The sequence below is a fragment of the Oenanthe melanoleuca genome, chromosome 5 (genome assembly GCF_029582105.1).
Source record: "Oenanthe melanoleuca isolate GR-GAL-2019-014 chromosome 5, OMel1.0, whole genome shotgun sequence".
In the NCBI taxonomy this organism is placed as follows: domain Eukaryota; kingdom Metazoa; phylum Chordata; class Aves; order Passeriformes; family Muscicapidae; genus Oenanthe; species Oenanthe melanoleuca.
Window position 1 is genome coordinate 39,717,164 of NC_079339.1, and position 20,138 is coordinate 39,737,301.

At 43.7% G+C, this 20,138-nt stretch overlaps 2 protein-coding genes across 5 annotated transcripts in view; one reads left to right on the forward strand and one right to left on the reverse strand.

Moving 5' to 3' along the window:
• Positions 1-11,252, reverse strand: part of POMT2 (protein O-mannosyltransferase 2) — a 27,265-nt gene extending 16,013 nt beyond the window's left edge. For both annotated transcript variants that reach the window (XM_056492964.1, XM_056492963.1), the window contains exons 1-9: positions 10,972-11,252; positions 10,219-10,303; positions 9,352-9,456; positions 8,089-8,197; positions 7,086-7,194; positions 5,559-5,718; positions 2,912-3,018; positions 1,922-2,004; positions 1,249-1,358 (exon numbers count right to left, since the gene is read on the reverse strand). In XM_056492964.1, the coding sequence (XP_056348939.1) occupies positions 1,249-1,358; positions 1,922-2,004; positions 2,912-3,018; positions 5,559-5,718; positions 7,086-7,194; positions 8,089-8,197; positions 9,352-9,456; positions 10,219-10,303; positions 10,972-11,171 (1,068 nt within the window). In that variant the 5' untranslated portion in view covers positions 11,172-11,252. The remainder of the gene's footprint in view (positions 1-1,248; positions 1,359-1,921; positions 2,005-2,911; positions 3,019-5,558; positions 5,719-7,085; positions 7,195-8,088; positions 8,198-9,351; positions 9,457-10,218; positions 10,304-10,971) is intronic.
• GSTZ1 (glutathione S-transferase zeta 1) lies at positions 11,202-20,134 on the forward strand. Of its 3 annotated transcripts, none has more exons than XM_056492972.1 (9): positions 11,202-11,278; positions 14,458-14,509; positions 15,099-15,166; positions 15,971-16,051; positions 16,508-16,633; positions 17,150-17,225; positions 17,745-17,797; positions 19,046-19,095; positions 19,797-20,134. In XM_056492972.1, the coding sequence occupies exons 1-9, from the start codon at positions 11,261-11,263 to the stop codon at positions 19,921-19,923; spliced, it is 651 nt and encodes a 216-aa protein (XP_056348947.1). In that variant the 5' UTR covers positions 11,202-11,260; the 3' UTR covers positions 19,924-20,134. The 3 variants fall into 3 exon arrangements, with proteins under 3 accessions (XP_056348947.1, XP_056348948.1, XP_056348949.1); XM_056492973.1 differs by lacking the exon at positions 11,202-11,278 and adding an exon at positions 13,837-13,939; XM_056492974.1 differs by lacking the exon at positions 11,202-11,278 and adding an exon at positions 14,608-14,816 and having other exon boundaries at positions 14,484-14,509.
• The last annotated feature ends 4 nt before the right edge of the window (positions 20,135-20,138 follow it).

A 20,138-nucleotide genomic window follows, 5' to 3' on the forward strand; every position in this document is an offset into this window, starting at 1 on the left:
GAATCCCATACCTTGACGTCAAGCCATCAGGAGTACGGGAATGTGGAAGCAGAGAGATCACTTTTTCCTCTCTAAGTCTCCTCCAAGTTCTAAATTCCCTTCCCCTCTCCAGAGCCCTGAAACTACCCTAGAACCCAACTGCTGTCCCACCACCAGGGCAGGGAGCACAGGGAGAAATCTCCACCCTTTCCCATTTTCCACAAGGAACTCCCATTAGTGTCCTCTCCAAATTGCCTTTCCCTGCTTTCAGTGTCATAAAGCGTGATCTGCACTCCAATTTTGCCTATGCTTGAGGCAGTTTAGCATGACAAGCCATATACTGCAATAAACATTAATGTCATGCTAGAGTATTAGATATTCTGATTATGACAAGCAGCAGGGAAAGAAGATTCAAGACAAAGTTCGCACTTCTGAAAACTTCCTCCTAGTCACAGAGACAGCAAGGAGTTAAAAACCAAACACTTGTGTTTCTCTGGCAACTTTCTTTCAAGGATCTCAGAACAATTTTTAGACACCAATAATCAAACTGCAGAATACATTTTGGTGAATGTGCAGAATCAGCAAAGATTTGTGAAGCTTGATGATGATGATGGACAAAAATAAGAAATCCACTTAATGTTTGTTCTTCTTAATTAGAGATAGTTACATGATTTCTGATTTCTACTTTCACTTAATTGCTTATTGCTTTCACTAATTGCATTTAATGAGAAGTCCCTAGTTCAGATGGTTTCCATATGGCTATATTGGCTTACAAACATACAGTATCTAATTTAATGAGCAAAGCATTACAAATTCTTTGGTGACAGATGAAGGAAGCAAGGCACCAAGGAAACGGATTCATGTAAGGTCACAGAGGCCAGCGGCTGGAGTAAAAACAATATACAGCAGCTCTATTCTCTTGCTTTTAATATACAGCCAGAAAAGCTGTAAGATAATGTTCTTGTCTTACAACCTTCCTTGAGGTATCATTCATTATGGAAGACTATTCTGAATTCCTCTTGGACTCAATTTATGGACAGTGCTCTTGCAAAACCCTGCTACTGTAAGTCACCCCTCTAGTGCAGTGTGGTAGGCTCTCTTCAAGCCTCCTTTTTAGTTAGAGTTCCAAGACAAGTGCACAGCTGTAGCACTGAGAAGGCAACAGATGCTGAGTAAACTTCTAGCTCCTATCAGTTTGGCCCCTAATGCTAAATGCAAAGAGTAAGTCAGTGGCTGTAGTCACAGGCAGTACTAGCACAGCACACAAACCTGCTGCTGGCGAGCCCCAATGCCCTCTGGATAGAGGTGCCAGTGGGAGTGAAGGTATCCCCCTGCCATCCGAAGGTTCTTCATTGTAACCACAGACCCATATGCCAAATCTGCATGAGAAAGGAGGAGGAAAAAAGACATAAGGCAGCTCTCCTGTATCTCCCCCAGGTAGTGTACAGTGCTCAATTAGGCATGCATTCTCCACTGTTTTGATGGAAGTTTGTTTCCTGTTTGACACATTATTCCATAGGGCTCATTGCAAGTTTTCTCCCATCCCTAACCAGGATTCAGTAAAACTGTTACATAACATTTGGCTGAAACACTTAAAACACTCCCACAAGTCTTAACATAAACAGACCTGGTAAGGCATTTCTTTGTTTGTAATTTCATAATGAGAGGTTTGAGATAGCTTCCCCTAAAAGCATACAGTCAAATTAAGGCGCTGCTGACCCCTGCAGCAATACAAGAGGGAAGAGAGGCAGAACTGATATACAGGCTGAAGACATCTTCCCTCCTATGCCCCCAATGCAAGTGAGAAAACTCAGTCTTGGAGAACAGACCTGATGCTCCCCCAGTGACAGCTCTGGAGCAGGAAAAACTGGGACACCATTTTTATTTAAGCTCTCATGTACACTGACAGCATCTGGAGTGCTTTATTCATTTGGATACTCACGCTCTGGAATGGAGACATTATGAAGATTGTTCCCAATCAGCTGGGATTGAAAGGCTGAACTGAAGAAACCATCCCCAGGACCACTACAAAAGAGAGCAAAGAATATGACAATTAGAAGTCTAAACAGCATATAAACACCTGTCATGCATTACCAAGTTGTTTTTACAGAACAAAAATTATAAAACCAGACTGGGCATCTGAAGAAGAAGACTGGGTGCAGTTCCCTTAAGAGGCACACTTCTCTAATGTTGTGAACCACAGCAGATAGAGACAGTCTTGCAGGAAGTTGTCCAGTGCAGCAAGAGCTTGAGGTCATAAAAATGTACAAATGCTGGCTCTGCACAAAGCTGTCTTTGGAGTTATTCTTACAAATAAACTGACCTGCTGTCAGGACAGATATAACAAAACCTTTCTCTCTGGCTCCTGTAGTCTTACTTCTGCTAAGAGATTAGTGGTGAGACCAGTCAACTTCAAACAAAAAATAAGAGATTTATTTTTCTATTCTTTCTTTACAGTGAAATGATTATTCACCTCATTTTTTAATGCTGGCATATGGAAAACATTACTTGGCCATTTTACTAGCTCCTTCCTTGTAAAAAGCATCTCTTGGCTGCAAGCATCCAGGAAAGAGCCCTCCCTTCAGGCACACTCAGACTCTTTTAATCACAGCCATTTTTCAGGAACGCAATGACTTTTTTTAATTACAAAAAGACAAAGAAAGGAGTTGAGATATTTTCAGGTCCCAGAAAGAGAAGAGAAAAAAAATGAGACAGGAAGTTTGCTTAGGTTACTTGCTTGGCATTTCAGAGTCTCAAGATCAAATTCAATTTCACTGCCAGCTTGGCCAGCGAGTTGGAGAAGAGAATTAAAAAAAGACACAGCTTGTGGCTGTACTTCTGACTTTGAAAGTGGAGCACTATATAACCAACAAATAGCCTTTAATTCAAAGCAAAGACAAGCAATTCTTCTGGATAAAATGTTGTGAAATACCTTCTATTTAACACTGCAAAATGAACAGCAAACATAGCTGTGTAGAGGGCAAGCGGGAGCACGATGAGGCAGAGTACACGAGCCAGTAAATGCTTCCCAAACATGACCTGCAACAAACACAGTCTGGATCAAACAGTGCAGGAACAACTTCGCTCCTTATTTCAAAAACTCTGAGCAGCAGTCCTATAGCTGGAGCTTGCTGTGCAAGAAAGCCCACCAGGCTGCAGAATTACCTCAAAGGCCCAGAGAGAGGTAAAAGCTGAAGCAGACCTTGCTGTGTATCGCCAAAAGCTGGAGCTATGGTACCTCAGAATCCTAGGGTCATGGGAAAAAAAACAAAAACAGGCAATGGGAGATTTTAGCGTTCCGAAGTGCTGAGCATCCCTAACTTTGGCAAAGGAGGCTGGGTAGCCCACACTGAAAATACTTTGAGAGCAAGGACCTTAATTTGTACACATCTTGACCCAAAATCTCAGCAAAGGCATGGCCTTCAAAATAGTAACTACCAAAGATAAGCAAGAGGAAAAATGAAAATTTGTTGCCCCAATAAGTCAATGCAAATGTGAAAGTAACCAGGACATCCTGGGGATCCAGATATGCTTCACTTACAGAAATCACCTTGCTTAGCAAGGATGCTCTCACACTGCAACTTCTAGTACTGCTCAGCCAGAAGCTACAGAAAAATCAGCAGCAAAACCTTTTCTTCAGAATCCCAAAATGAATGCACATATTTTATTTCAATTAATTGAAAACCTGTTTTGCAAACAGATGCCAAAGAAGCTATTACATTTTCAGAACCTACTGATACTGCTGGTAGTGGTAATTGATTTTATTAAAATTAGCAAACCTAAATTAAACAAAGACATTAAATAATGTAAAAGTCGGTAGATAATAAATAGTTGTGGAAGAAGAGAAAAATTAAATAGCAAAAACTGTTTTCTAAATGCCCACACTAACTTCAAAGTGGATGAAAACAGATCCACTTGCTAGTCTCCATATTTTTTAACATGATATTTATCATATAATCATTAAGCTAATCTTTCTCCATCCCTTAGTACCCAATTAATTCAGAAGGAATAGAAAAAGCTGAACACATTGCAAAGCTCACTGAAGTCAATACAGGAAAGAGCTGCTCAGTTCAAGTACTTCAGCAGAACACTTAATAACCACCGGACACTTAGAAAAACGCTGATTGATGGTACATAACCAAATATAGGCAGTAGAGAGGCATGTGAACCTCCAGTTCCCTACTTAAAAAGGCCTCAATATGCTTCAATTTTCATGAAATTGTCTTCTTAAACTAAAGACTTCAATGCAAAGTCAAAAAAAAGAAAAAGAAAGTCCATGTGAAAGACAGCAGTGAGCAAACCAGAACAATGGAAAAATACAAGTTGAGAATTCTAGAAATCATGTTAGTCCCCAAAAAATTGCATGTACATAATCATGAGTAGCTTCCTAACAAATGCAGAGATAAGTTATTCTGGTTTTCAGGACATTAATCCTCACCGTTTTTTTCCCCTCTCCTCAAGCACCAGGGTTGCCAAATAGCTGGCTTTGCTGCCTTTGCTGCCAGCACCACAAATGAAATCACTGTGCAGCTGTCTGCTGGCAGAAAGCTTAGACATGATGGATTTGTCCTATTTCAAATGCAATTAACTGACTTTGCTCAAGAATTGTTTCTCTGGGGTTGGAACACTGAATCTTTGCAGCCCATATTGATTCACATTAATCAAAGAAAACAAATCACACAGGAGTAACAGAAGTCCCCCTCATGTCCCCACTGTTTATAAGACAAACAAGACAAAAACAGTAAGTAAAAGAAATAGAATTTTCAAGCTTCAAAAGAGGCTGAGACAAGAGGAGAACTGAACACCTTTTAAAAGATATGACTGAAGAATTTTTTTCCTGCCAGTTGCAAGACTGCAAATGGTAAACCAAGGCATTTCTCCAAATAGCAGATTTCACGCTTTGCAAACACAAAATGCAATATATTATACCAGGACACTCAAACTTACTAGCAAATTTTTTAGGGCTTAGAAGAACTAAATGTGTGTGAAATCAAGCAGGCTATGGCTGCCTTCATCCTCCTAACTGGCTATGGATACTGTATTGCAGAGCATTTCTATGACTTGTGATGCTCCTGCTATGCAGCCTCTGCCCCCTTACTCTCACAAAGCAGAGCCTGATCTCATGCTGCTTATGCAAACTAAATGCTGCAAGACATGCCTGTCTGCCAGGTAGCACATACTCGTTAGAAGGTCAGGTAACAGTGCTGAACAACATCTTGCATTGGGCCACTCCCATATAAATGTAAAGCCATTCCCAATGAGCACTTCTGGCTTAGAATGAAAATTTAGCGAACTGGAATGGTAACAGTTTCTCTCAGGAAACAGTAACAATATTTCTGCTGTGCTTGCATGCAATTGTGTCCTGCTGATATAAGTGTGTTAGGTTTTTTCAAAAGCCTGGCAATAATTTTTCATTATAACCTTAATCTCTATTTTTCATCACCCACACGAGATGCCTTTCTTTGCTGCAGACAGAGTATCTCTGTTTGGGTACTTTCAGGGTTGTCAAATACTAGGAGAATTACAAAGCAAACAAAACAAAGAAACTCTTAAAGTAAAGAAAAGCCTTTGAAACTCACCAGTGACAGGCTGAGGTTCCCCAGCAAGTCCCATAGGTCATAGATTGTGTTCAGGCCAACCAAGAGGACTACAAAAAGGCCAACAAATTTTACCCCCATTGCTCCAGCAAGGCTCACACCAGTCAGACTCAGCCAGAACCACCAGGAGGCAGAAAATGGCCTGCAGGACCAGTAGAGCAAGTCAGTAAATAAAATGATAGCTACATGAATGGGCAGCCTCTGATCACAAAAATAAATAACAAATCAGTTTTTCATTTAGTTTAGAGTCACACAAGGATACTGGTTTCAGATACAGGCTTGTGAAGCCTTGATACAGGCTTTAGGTACACTTAAGCTGGGACCAACCCTAGATCTCCCATTCAAGGATGGAAACACAGACATCATGTATAGGCTAAAATACTAGTGTGAAGAAAGTCTGACCACATGGAAGTTCTGAGAACAGAAACAAGAATTTTGCTCCATAAAGTGCAATCTTACTTCTCTCAGAAATTTAAGGACATGCAGAAGAACAAGAGGCAAAGAGCAGCCACCCTTACTAAAGCAAGAAAGCTTTAGCAGAAAACATCTATCCAGAACACAAACAAAAGCTGCAGCAAAAAACAAACAAATTATTAACTGACATAAAACTGAATCATAGAAGAGAGATGAGAAAAAAATTACAGCAGAATTTAAAACCTTTTTCTTTCTGATTCCTAATGCCTTGATGCTTTTATTTCAACTAGATAAAATCCCCAGGACCTGCTAAGCAACACAGTAGCTAGAGTTGGCTTTTAATTTGCAGAATATCAACTACTTTGACAAGACGATTAGTACTAAGATATGAAAAATAAATTCAAGTTAGGGCACACAGAGCTGATCAAGCACTGCAATTTAATGCTTGTATTCCCTGAGGAATGTGCTGTAGATAAGGATGGCCTTGGATACCATACATAATGCTGCAGGCTGCATTTCAGCCACACAAACTGTAGACACACTAAGACTGATATGATCAGTTATTGAATGTTTCATTAAATTAAGAACTGCTCTTATATAACACAGAATTTCGACTTTTAATGTCTTTGGATTAAGGATGCATTTCAAAGAAACTATTCTGTGCAGCCCAGCCACAAAGAAGCCTTCTGACATATCCCAATACCTGTAACAACCACCCTCTCTGGATGGCTCTACAGCAAGTGTCCTCAGCAACTTGACTACTTTATTCAGAATCCTCCTGCCTATATTTCCCTCTAAGTTTTTGTAGCCATTTCTCTAGACCAAACAAATTACACTATTTACCTCAGACAGCAGGATTTTTATAGGTGCTTACAGTCACAGGTAAGTTGGTGTACTCCAGCCACAACACTTTCTCCCTAACTACACAAACCCTCATAGTAAAAATTTCTTTTTGCTACCAAAAGTCATTTTCACCTTCAAATTTCCTGAAATAATCTCATTTCAGCAATTCACACATCACCAATGGCAGACATTACTTTAACTGTGTGAAAGTTAAATACCTATAGTTTAATAAAATTATCATCCTTATCTTACCTGTCTGCACAACTGTTACATTTCACCATACTCAGAACAGCTCCCATGAGAAAGAACATTAGAATGGGATCCAGCAGAATATATTGGGACAATGTAATACAGCCTGTATCTGCAAAGAGACACAATGTCAGAAAGACTTGCAGTTCCAAAGCGAATCTAAGATTGTGGGAATTCAGTTTCTTCAGTGTTGTTAAGACAAGAAGAAGGCGGGAAATTTTAGAAACAGGAGGAGATCACATTTCATCTGCTACCTGCATAACAAAGGGAAAAAAATCCAACAAAACAAAAATAAAATACAAACACAAAACACAAAATACAAAAACAAAAGGCAGTACAGCAGTATCTGTGAAATACCATTTGCAAAGTGCTGATAACATATTCAGATGGAGAGGATTACAGCCAGCAATGATCTACCTAAGGCACCACCACAGTGCCAGAGGAGGCCAGAGGAGTCATCTTTCAGATGGTACCTATAAAAAATTAATATGGCTTTGGTACTTTAAGACTCCATTTCTCAATACCTACATTTCCTCACAAAACCCCTATTTTGGTAACTCCATTTGCAGGTCAATTTCTCCACTTGGCTCAATTCAACAAGGAACTTTATTCATTTCTTATTGTGAGCTCTTATAAAGTAATGCAGGAGCTGTTAAACATCTCTATAATTCATACAGGAAACATTAATATGTCACTAGTGGGCAAAATCATTCCTGACCATCCACCTTATAAATTTTTTTAAAATTAAAGTGCCATCTAATCCAATACTGCGGTTATGTAAATAACAGAAGTACCTATGAACTAAACAAAACTGTAAAGTTCTTAAGGGTACCACCAATTAAAAAGCCTCATACATATATCCATTTTAAAAAAAAGCAGAATTACTTTGCTTTTGAGAAAGTCTCTCATTAACCCAAATATCTCCTGGTTAGGTAACATATGGTAATCCAGAAATTAAATTATCTGAACTATTGACACTCGATTTTGCTGTAGCAGGAACACCTACCAAAAATAAGGATGAAAGCCGTAAGTAAGGCTGCTGGCAGTGACTTTGACAGTTCCAACACTGTGAGGTAGGCAAAGGGAACCAGGCAGGAGCCAAGAAATGCACAAAACTGCAGGAAAAGATCATGAGAGAAGTTATAACCCACCTATGGTGAACAAGAGCTCACACCCTTTCCTTTCCTTCATCTTCCATACTTAAAACAGGAGGTGTTGCTGCAGCTGAACTGAGTCACAAAGAACATCAGACAAAATCCAGCTGAACAAAGACATTGCTCAGAGGACAGAGGCTTACTCTGTTCTGCAGAGGTGTCAGTAATGACAGCCAGTCACACTCTTGCTAGACTACACCAGATATTCATAAAAGGATGTGTCAAGTAGGTCCACTACACATCCACTACACTCAGCCTTTTTTAACAAGATACTAGATTATGAAAGCTAAGAACAAAACACACTTGCACCTTGTATCTTTAGCAGACCAGAGTCCCTTCTCCTACACAAATGAGACCAAGGATAGTTGGAGGAGAAAGAGGAGAAATCAAAACAAAAGAAAACAAGACCACAGTAAAATTCATTATCTTTAATGTCTGTTTCTAACACCGCCCCCACCTTTGGCTCAGGGAAATCTAAAGCTGTGAACTTCTGGAAACTAAACTAAGAAAACATGCCTTCCCAGTTTTCAGTTTTCTTTCTAGGAAGTAGCAATTGGTCATTCTTTCTCCTTCTGACTTTTCTGTCAGTTATATGGCTCTTGGTCTTCCTAAATAGCAGTACAGCCAGGGTTTCAGACCGTATACAACTCTGAATTCTGCCCTGCTGTCCCAGGCTCCACCAGCATGCTCAGCTCAGGGTCACTCGTGGTGGCAAGCTGCAGGTGACAGTGGATGATTCTGGCTTTTTGATATCCTTGGCTCCCCAGCAGAAGAGCCAGGCACAATGGAGCGAGAGAAGCTCAAACTCTGCAATGTTTGCTTTGCAGAACAGGCAAGATACCTATCCCTTACAGAGTGAAGTCTCACTAATTAGCAGGAAGAGCTGGCCTCAATTCTCACCTTAATTTCTTACCTGGCCTCTCACAGAAACACATTAAGACTTATTCTTACAATTATTACAATAGAACCACTAATACTTTTCAAAGGAGCTTAAAAATAAGGCTAAACAGACCTCTGACCTGATCAAGGAGAGCTGCTCTTGAGATGCAAGACTCTGTATTTATTGAAAGGCACAGGGAAGCTAACCAGCTTGACCCTAGCCTGTAGAGCCTTACCCCTCTCATCCCTATGTAGTTGTGCTGCTCATATCGATCCCCTGGCTTTTGGAAAGGAAATGTACCATCATAGCCACTAAGGTAGCCAGCAAGTCCAATCAGCATCTGAAGAGGAAAGGTGAAAAAACTGGTCAGAAAAATCACATTGGAGGAAAAAGTATCCAGGCTAGCAGCAGGCAAGATTTTTATAGAAGCCACATTGATCCAAAGGACAAATAATTCAGACACATCATCCAAAAAAGAGTTTATTTAAAGAAATTATATGCAGACATACTGCCCTTTGTCTAAAGACAAAATCAGAATTATTTTTGTAACAGACTAAGGATGACTGCAAGCTCAAGAAAAATACCAGGTGTGCAAATGAGCAGAGGGAATTCTGTAGAGTCTCCCTCCTTTAGTTTCAGAAGACCCAGTCTGAAAGGAAGATAACCTTGATGAGGCAGGAGGATGCAGTTTCATCCACACTACACACTGTTGCTAAAACAAGTTCATTTACAGAACAGGAAATCAGAGCTCTCAGGGTCATTTGTGACAGGCATCTCATTTGCTCACAAGTTATCAGGAACTGTTTGCTTCCTTTAAAATCTAGGCTTCTATCACACATACCCTCCAAGTGTCACACTGATCTTTTCATGTCAAGCCTTTCAAAAACCCAACATGCAAATTGTTTGGTCTTCATATATTTGAAGCATTTTTTGTGAAGACAAAAAGTTGCAAGTTGAGGCTCTGGACACAGAATGCAAATTGATGTCAACAACAGTTAGGAAGGACTTTGTTGTTCATCACATCCTTTGCCAGAAGGCAGAGGCAGACTTTTATTGGCCCACTCCTGTGGCTTCTGAAACATGTAACAGAAAAGCAGTTTACCTTCCCCAAAGGGGGATGGACATCAAAGAAGAAGGTCCGATTAATGTAGTAACTTCCCATCTTCCCAAAATGAGTTTCATCCCAACTGGAAAAAACACACCAACAAAACACAAACTACAATAACCAATCTGCTACAATACCAAAAAGAGTAAAAAAAAAAATCCAGGAAGGTCTTTATACTTATGCTTTTTATAGTATAGAGGGTTACTGCCGTACATTCCATATGCGACAATGCATTATACTCAGTGGGAATCATGGAGAACACTGCAACCATTGTAGGAAAGGTCTTTTTAAAGAACAGTTTGATACTATCACTACAAGACCTCTGTTTTGTCCTTTTGATTCCAAATTGACCTTAGCGAGGTTAAAAAGAGGTTAACAAAAAGATCTCCAAAACCGACCAGCTAGGAGCCGATGTCCTCTCTGCAGCAGGTCCCGAGAGCAGCGCGGGCCGGGCCGGCCTGAGAGCGCAGCGGGGAGGGAGCGGGGCCGGGCCGGGCCGGCCTGACAGCGCAGCGGGGAGGGAGCGGGGCCGGGCCGGGCCGGCCTGAGAGCGCAGCTCTTCCTTGCGGCCCTCACTGCATGTCCCATCCTTCCGCCTGCCTGGGATAAACAGGGATCTCTGCCACGCCGGGCAAGGCCGGGCCGGGGAAGCGGCGCGGGCCGGGAGGCAGGGCGCGGTGCCGGCCGCTGTGGCCGGGAGGAGGCGGACACGCACCCACCCGCATCCCGGGGCCCGGGACGTGCCCGTACCATACGTGCGGCGGCTCCCGCAGGCGGTGGAAGCGGGAGGCGAAGCTGAGCAGGGTGACGAGGGCCAGCGCGGCCGGGCGGGTGGCGGCGGGCGGGGCGGCGGGACGCGCCGTTCCCCCCGGGCCCCGGCGGGGCTCCCGCTGGCGCGGCGGCATCCGCGGGCATCGGCCGCGCGCCGCAGCGCGCCGGGCGCGGCGCATCCTGCGCAGGGCGCGCGGGCGGCGCGGGGCACGCCGGGGGATGCAGTCCCGGGGGTGCGGGCCGGGCCCCGAGCGAGGCCGGCAGGGCCATGAGCGCCGCCGCCAAGGTACGGGCGCTGCTCCGCGCTCTCCCCGCCGGGCGGGAGGGGAGCGGGGCGATGGCGGCGCCAGAGCCGGGGGAGCGGGGTAGGGGGCGGCGGTTCGGCCTTGTCGCCGGCTGTGGCGTCTGGTGCCCCGGCACCCCAGGGAGGCCGGGAAGGCTGCTCCCGGGGGATGGCGGTGCCCGGGGGATGGCTGTTCCCGGGGGATGGCGGTTCCCGGGGGATGGCGGTTCCCGGGGGATGGCGGTGCCCGGGGGATGGCGGTTCCCGGGGGATGGCGGTGCCCGGGGGATGGCGGTGCCCGGGGGATGGCGGTTCCCGGGGGATGGCGGTGCCCGGGGGATGGCGGTTACCGGGGGATGGCGGTTCCCGGGGGATGGCTGTTCCCGGGGGATGGCGGTTCCCAGGGGATGGCGGTGCCCGGGGGATGGCGGTGCCCGGGAGCACCGCGCCCCAGCGTCTCCGCTGCCCCGGCCGGCACCCGTGTCTCTGTCGCAGTGGAAAGCAAAGCATTTAAACCCCGTGCTAAATAAAATGCTTTAGTGTGCTAATGCTTTTCGCGGTGGTGTTTACTTAGCATGTTTTATTCGCGTGCACTGTTCACAGCAAATCCTGCTGCAGAGATACTGAGAATTTAGAGCAAATCTGTTGTTTCGGCTGTACATTTGAACGCAGCAGAGTCCGAGCAGTGCCTTTCAGGCCCCGAGGTGTCCCCAAGGAGCAGGGGGTGTGTGCAGGCTGCTGGGCTTGATGGCTCAGCAAAGGTGAGAGATCGGGCATTCCCAAGTGCATCCCAGATACCGCCTGCAAAGAGCTGGGATCCAGAGCAGACAGTGAAGAAGACAGGGAACCTAAGAGGTCAACACAGAGTTTTTTTGAAATGGGTGTTTCTTCTGTCTTTCACAACACAGAAGCACATTTCCCAATTTTTTACTCCAGACTGGTATTTAAGTGCAAACTTTCTACACTGGTTGCCAGAAATGAAAACAGAACCAAAGCAGATCTCTACGTAGACATCAAGCAAATCCTATCCTGCTATAATCTCAGCTCCAGCTAGTCTAAACTGCAGGTTTTGGGGATTTTATCCCACAGGATTGTAAATGCAGGAAATTGTTTTCTGAGACTTCCCTGGACCCTGCTCAGCATTTCCTCTGAGAAAGACACAGTGTCACTCTGGGGTCTATCCACTGAGGACAAAACATCTCTGCTGTCTCTAGTCTTTACTTAGCTGATTATTTTTGCCTGTGATCTACACTGCTGCTAGGAGCAAAACAGTATGAACTGAAGAGATCATTCCAAGCCCCAGCCTCTGGAGACAGTTCCCAGCTGAACAATAGATTGGTTTCCATGTTCTTTTTAGGTGCCTTGAAATTGTAAAGCAAAGCAATTAGCTTAGCACAGTTTATTCCAAATGATAGCATAGGCTGTAAAACCAAAAAAGAAGTGCAGAGAGAATCAGGAGAAATGTCTCTGCTGGCTGAGAGGCCAGAGTCCAAAACAGATGTGGTGTTCTGAGCCAAAAAATCATTAGCAAGGTCCTCAGGAAAAGCAGGTAAAGTTAGTATCCCATGAATGCTCTGTGCTTCTCTTTTGAAGCCATAGGCTTTGTTTCTTTCCCTGAAACTCAGCAGGCTAGACATTTGAAAAATGAACATAGCTGATGCTTCTAATGCCCCAATAACAGAAGAGAATTTCAGAAAATCAGTAAATACTTTGTCCACTAAAGTTTTACCAGTACTGCCATCACTTTCCTCCTCAGTTATAAATCTGAGTAATTTAGTCAAAGACATACCTCATTTGAAGTTGTTTGAGCCAATCTAAACTGTAAAAGAAGCACGACGTTTACAAAGTGGACTGGAGCACAAGGATATCAGTGTCTCTGGTTTTCTGTTGACAGACTATAATTAAGCATATCCCTGCTTTCTTTTGTCTTGCTGCCAGTCTCTGGAAAAAATTTTATGCATTTTAGGAGGGTAGAGACACAGAAAGATCCATGCCATAGGATCTGTGTAAGCACGGAGAGACATGATTATAGGCTTATTTAGAGACATACATGGGTACCAGTTTCCTGTGTGGAAAGAAAGGACAGTGCCACAAAAAAAAGCAATATTTTATTTTACACTAAGTTCATCTGAGAGCAGAATAGCTACTTCTCCTATATCTGCAATGTAGAAAATCCCCTCTAATGGTCAGTACTGGTAGGAGGGGGGCTACAGGAGCACAATAAGGAATCTCCCTGCAAAGGCAGCCCATTCACAGAGCTAGCAGTCATTCCCTAGTGGAACAGAAATTCTGCATGTAGCTTTGGTTTTATTTTTTTTTGTTCTCCAGGGTTAGATTTCTGCATTGGCAACTGGTGACAGCCTGGGAGGCTCTCCAGATATCTTATTTGTTTCTGTATGAAAAGCTATGAAAATAAGAATGGTTCCCAAATGTGCTTCTAAGCTTAAATCTGGTTAATGATTTTGATAGCAGGGCTGGGAGAGGTGACTCAGGATTGAACCTGACTGGCTGGTTTTTGGGTCCTGGGCACAGACTGAGGGGCATAGTCCTTTCCTCATTGGTTTTAGGAGATAAGCCTTCCCCCTTTCCATCTGAGTTAAAAGGGAAAACACAGAGTTGTTTTTATTTTGTGGAAACAACTGCACAACCATGGCATCTGAAAAGGTGAGAGTTTGGACAGGGTGGAAGCATCTGGGAAGGCTGCCTTAGTGTTATAGTTCAGGTAGAGATGAATTGTCTGTGGCTTTCATCTCAAACAGCAGAAGCTCTTGTTTGGAAAGAGATCTGGCTTTTCCCTGCATGGCTGGAAAAGCTGTTTCATGCCATGCAAATACCCAGTGCAGGTGCTTGGCACAATCAGTAGAAATTTAAGATAGGATAGAAGTTAGTAATATTGGACAGAGACAAAGAGGGAAGCTTTATAGGGAATAATTTTAAGGTCATTTGTGCATTGCTGGAAACATCAGGTGCAGCTGGATACTGAAAAAGCTATTATGAGAGGCAGTGATGCTACCTGTATGCCCAAATCAGGAACAGCTACTTGCAGAAATGAGCTCTCTCTCCTCCAAACATTGCTCTCCCCTGTCTTAGAGTTCCCGAAATGCCTTCTGCTCATGCATTATTCTCCTTATATACAATATTCTGGTGCTCCCAGCTTATAACTCTGATCTTTCTCTTCTCAGCCAGTACTTTACAGCTATTTCCGAAGTTCCTGTTCTTGGAGAGTGCGAATCGGTAAGATTAAGTGTTGATCTCTCTTTTTTTTTTTTTTTGTCTCAGTATTGCAGTATCCTCCCCTTCACTAACCAAATTAATCAATCACTTATTAACAGAGAGGTCAGCAAACATGAGCCTGGAACAGTGAGGCATCTCCCCATGGGGAGGGAGGGGAAGACTGCAGCTTACCTGGAGCAGGTGGAATAGAGGAGAACAGATAAGAGAGCTTCATGATACTGCCTCAGACTCTGGCCTGCCCAGGTCTTGAGAGCTGAACAAGTCTGGGAATGGTCCCTACTTGTACTGAGACAGAAAGGTTTTACAGGTGAGCACATGGTCCCCTGCCTTCCATAAGCCAAATCAGGAAGGCCTGTGCTGCAAAGAGTTGCAAAGCTTATTTTGAAAAATGTAGTGGTTTTGCTAGGATTGATCTTCAGTACTTTGGTCCTTCATTTGCCAGACCACTGTCTTCTCAGTGGACTCAGGCCACCCTCCTTGAGGAATAGGGTCTTTTTTCAAATGTAGATGCTAACATTTCCCTGCGCCCACCGCCAATGAAACTGGTCCCAGTGCTGCTGTCTGAAGCTGTACACTCTGCTCTCCCTAGCACTGGCTCTGAAAGGGATTTCCTATGACCTGGTCCCAGTGAACCTCATTAAGGATGGAGGACAGCAGGTAAGGATAAAAATACCACTGCTCTCTCCAGGGGTACTGAACTTGGAGATCATTAGGAGACTTGGGATTAGCACTAGAAAGTTCACAAGTAAAGTTACTGAATTCCTCACCACTTCTTTGTAAGTAATAGTTGCTTTCAGCCATTCAGTATTCCCTGGCATGTGAGACAGGAGAAGATGTCTGCAGGAAACTAGAGGCTTTTTCTTCTCTCAGACATTTGTGACTGAATCTATAAGGCTGAAGATCTTTTGCTTACCGTGATACAGCTGAATATATCTGGAGCACAGACTTCAGAGAAGCTGCCCTGCACTTTAAACAGACTCAACCTCATTCAATTAGCACCAGAAAATGCATGGAGGTGGGAATAGGAGGTGTCCAAAAGATGTTAAATGATATTGCAGGGGGCTGTAAAAGGTCTGCAGAAGGAACAGATGGGTTGCCAAAAGAGATCTTCACTTGGGAGTCTATAGGATGGAGTTGTGTACCTCATAGTACCACTGGCTCAATGGTCTGATATGGGCAGACAACTGGGACAGTAATGGTGGCACTGATGCAGTACCACCCATTCTGGGCATTGCAGTGATGATTTATCAAGAGATAAGGCAGTCTGGCCCTGGATGCAGTGATCCCTGAGCCCCAGTGAGAGCTTGCTGTAGGCTAATAGTACAGCATAATTTACTGCAAAGATTAGTATTAAGGTAGAGAGAAGAAAAGGTAGGAAAAAATTTCTGGGCTCTGGAAGAAGGAAACAAGGAAGAAGAATTTCGTATTGCTGTACAGTAATCTCAGGTTTGTTTTCCACAGTTTTCTGCTGAATTCAAGGCATTGAATCCTATGCAGCAAGTGCCAGCCTTGAAAATTGATGGCATCACCATTTCTCAGTCAGTGAGTTATCAGCCAACTCCCTGTTAACCTTTCACTCCAGCCTGCTGCCCAATCTGGATGGGATGGCTTTATCCCATCTTCTTCCCCAGAGCTCTCACCTATACATTGGAAAGGAGATGGCATTTATGATCCCATTTGGGAACAGAAATAGCACATAGTCCCTGATGGAAAACTACTGTCAAGGATTTAAGTTCATTTCTGCTTTGGTTCATAACTCCACCTTTCACTAAGCAGTTTGTAGTCTGACTTCAGTGACTGTTTCATGGTTTGCCTGAAATTACAGTTGTAACAAATTACAATAAGGTCACAGGCAGAGGGGTTATTCTGTTCCTTGGATTAGTAACAGGCTACCTTCAAAAGCTGTTGTATTCTCTTGGATCAGCTCCCCTTTCCCAGGTGTTCAGGATGTGAACTTGACTCTCCAATAACTTCCCATTATCTCTTTGTTCATTACAGCTAGCTATAATTAATTACCTAGAAGAGACACATCCTAACCCCAGGCTCCTGCCCCAAGATCCAAAGAAGAGAGCCCAAGTCAGAATGATCGCTGATCACATTGCCTCTGGCATCCAGCCACTCCAGGTACTGCTTTGTCAGATCCATGCAAATGAAAAAATCAGAAAGGATTTCTGTCTCTGAAGTTCTCATTCTCCTTAAATTGTTGCCAGCCAATGGGGTGGCAGAACTTCAGTTTGGTGTGCTAGCAGATAACATCTGCTTAACCTCTGCCTGATTTGCCAATGGCAACAATACAGTATTTCCAACACAGCAAATCCTACAGGATCGCAGGGTTCTGTCCAGAAAGAGATGAATCCATATGGTTTAACTGCTGAGTCTAGGATATTTTAGGAAGAGGAGAATTGAGCGTCCCAAAGGGAAGAGGCAAAGGGATACCCTGGCAACTGTTACAGAAGGGTAGTGCCAAGAGAAAGATACAGCAGGGTGCATGATTTGGTGCAGGTGAGGTCAACCAACTGAACTCAGGCCAGGGTTCAGCCGTGGCAGCTCCTCATCTCCCTTCTTCTCCACTGAATGACACAGTGGGTGAGATCCAGCCAGCTGTAGTCTTCTAACCTAGAGATTGCTTTGTCTTCACAGAACCTGAGTGTCCTGAAACAAATGGGGGAGAAAAAAATGGAATGGGCTCAGAACTGTATCACATCTGGCTTTCAAGGTACATCCCACATACAAAATGATCAGTATTTTGGCTGACCTTACAAAATTCTGCACTGCTGACATGCTACTTGCCTTTTCAAGTAGAAACACAGATATTCCTAGAGTAGTGTGCTGGGGTCCTGCCTTGCTGGCAGAGACAGTGCTCTTCCTGCCCAGTCTCTTGTCCAGGTCTGGTAGCTCCCCAGGATCTTAGAGGAAAGATGTACACAGAACATGGAATTTTTGCATTTTCCCCCTCCCCGGTCAAGTATTTCTAAATTATCCTCACAGTATTTCAAGCGCATTGTCTGAAGCAGCTGAAATCACCCTGTGTCCAAAAAAGCTGAAGGACCCTAAAGACTACCATAACTATAGTAAGATTTTTGTTCCTTGTAGTTTCTGTCCCAAAATGCTCCTTTTTCATACTCTGCTCATGGTTAAGATGCCTTTGTTCATAATTCCCAGTCTAGAAAGTGCTTTGTGTCCCTTTCAGTTGACTTTCCAATGCCTCACTCCAGTGTACCACCTCTCTTGGCAGCACTGGAGCAGATTCTGCAGCACACTGCTGGACGCTACTGTGTGGGGAATGAAGTAAGTATCTGAGAGAGCCCTGTGTGCCATCACAGAACTGAAAACCCCAGTATCATCCCCTAAAATAGGAAAGAAAATTAGTTGAGGAAACAAGAGCACAACTCCATCCAGTACCCAGAATTACATGCAGTGCCTTTACCATAACAAAAAACAGCTGCATGGATCCTACTTAGGCCATTGCTGACTGGGAGAGGAGTTATGGAGATGTTTACTTTTCCCTGCCTATAACCTGCTAATGGCCAGATTCTGCAGCTGTATCTAGGATGTGGCTGGTACTAGACGATGTGGAAAAAGATGATATATCATTTCATTTTTTATGGGATTTGGACTTCAGCATAACCTGTCATAGGAGCAAAGTTTGGCTCAAAAAAACATTGATTCAGTTCTTAGCTCTTAGTTCTATGGAACCTTTAACCAACTTGTATTTTTCTGCTCTGATCATCCAGTTTTAGTATGGACAGATTTCACAGAGCTCACATGAAAGCTGTTCTGACCCTTACCAAACTGAGGCAGCTCAGGCCTTTTCCATTTGTTAGTTCTGCTGCCAGACAAAAGATCTTTCCTATAAAAGCCTTAGAAAAAAGGAAGGCACCTGCATTATCCTGGGATGCTGAGGATTGTCTAGTAGCAGCCTTATTGGTAGACAAAGGCTACTTACAAGATCCAATGTTGGAGAATAACGTGCTTTGAGAGGCACCCAAGGCTTTGTGACCTGGGCAGCAGGGTAGGGGCAGCTGCCTCTGTGCAGGTAGGCAGCCAGCAGCACTGTTCTTGAGTGTTCCTTTAAGATTGCAAGTCCCTGAGCCTCTGCAGAGGCCCTTTCTACATATCAAGTCTTGATATTGGCAGGACCTGCTTGATACTCCTGCAGTGCAAACAAGCAAAATTTACTTAAACTTTTCCCAGCCATACAAACACCCCTCTCCCTCCATCACCTCCCTCTGCAGCTTGCCAGCAGACCTGTTTGCTCAGAGGCAGTTGCCATAGAAACACAGTGTGCTTGAGGTCATAATGATCAGCTGGTAAATATAAAGCTCCTTAAAAGCTGATGGCTTCTACTAATGACTGCAATGAAGTTTTTTCTTGTACTGTTGCTGTAGTATTAATGTTGAATTAAAGAATTAGATCATCATCACAACTCCTCTATACTGGCTAATAAAATAATTTCTGTCCTGATCTCAAACACTGGGAAATGTGAGGGGACGGGCTCTGAGTTACTCTAACCCCTTTTCTCTGCTATATTTGCAGGTCTCCGTGGCTGATCTGTGTTTAGTGCCTCAAGTGGCCAATGCTGAAAGGTAATTAAGGCTTACACACCTACTTATGCTGGACTGTCAGAGCTTACCTTGTGCCTGTTAGAAAGTATCCCTCCTGCCTGCTGTATCCACTTATGTTTCTTCTTTCCACTAATTTTCCTATTTCATAAATACTGTCTCTTTCAGAAGTAAGGAGTTGTGGTCTCCCTCCTGTAGGAGACCCCTGAGGAAACCTGAATTATGACCTTAGGAAAGCTGAGGTTGCCCACACTCCTGTTCTCTGTCCCTCTTTGAGGAAAAGATTAATCAGACTTTATTTGTTTAAAGCATTAAACCCATACAACTAGTGGCTGCATGATTCCCAGGAAAAGCATTGTCTTCTTACCTTGTGCTGCACATTATGTAAAAATCTGGTGAAGATCACACAATCACATAATCATTGGGATTGGAAGGGAATTCTGGAGGTCATCCAGTCCAATTTCACTGCTAGAGGAAGTGGCACAGGATGGCATCCAGCTGGGTTTTGAGTATCTCTAGAGAAGGAGACTTTACAACATCTCCAGGCACTGATAAATTTCTCTAGCATTTGTTTTTAAACCTACAAGGATGAATCTTTTTGTTAGTGTAAATGCCTGTGAGATTCTCCTATACTAGGCAGGCCGATCATGCTGCTTTGCACTTCTGCTAACTGCTGCACTGGCTCTCCAATTCACAGTACTTCACAAATTCTTTCCCTTTTACAGATTCAAAGTGGACATGGGTCCATATCCCACAATAACCAGAATAAATAAAGCTCTCTTGGAGTTAGAGGCCTTCAAAATAAGCCACCCTTCCCGGCAGCCAGATACTCCTGCAGAGCTGCGAGCTTGAAGCCTTTCTGCTCATTAAATCTAGAAAGCTGGCATGATAAAGAAGACATCTACAGTTTGAGTAGAACTTCAGTGCCAGTAGGAATCCCTGTCATCTGGGTGGGAAGGACAGAGGACAGGAGCTATGCCTGTGCTGGAACACCTGCAGCTACTCGTTTTTTTTATGCAGTCTATCTCCATGAAGCAGATTAAAGCAGAAGTATCCATAACGATCAG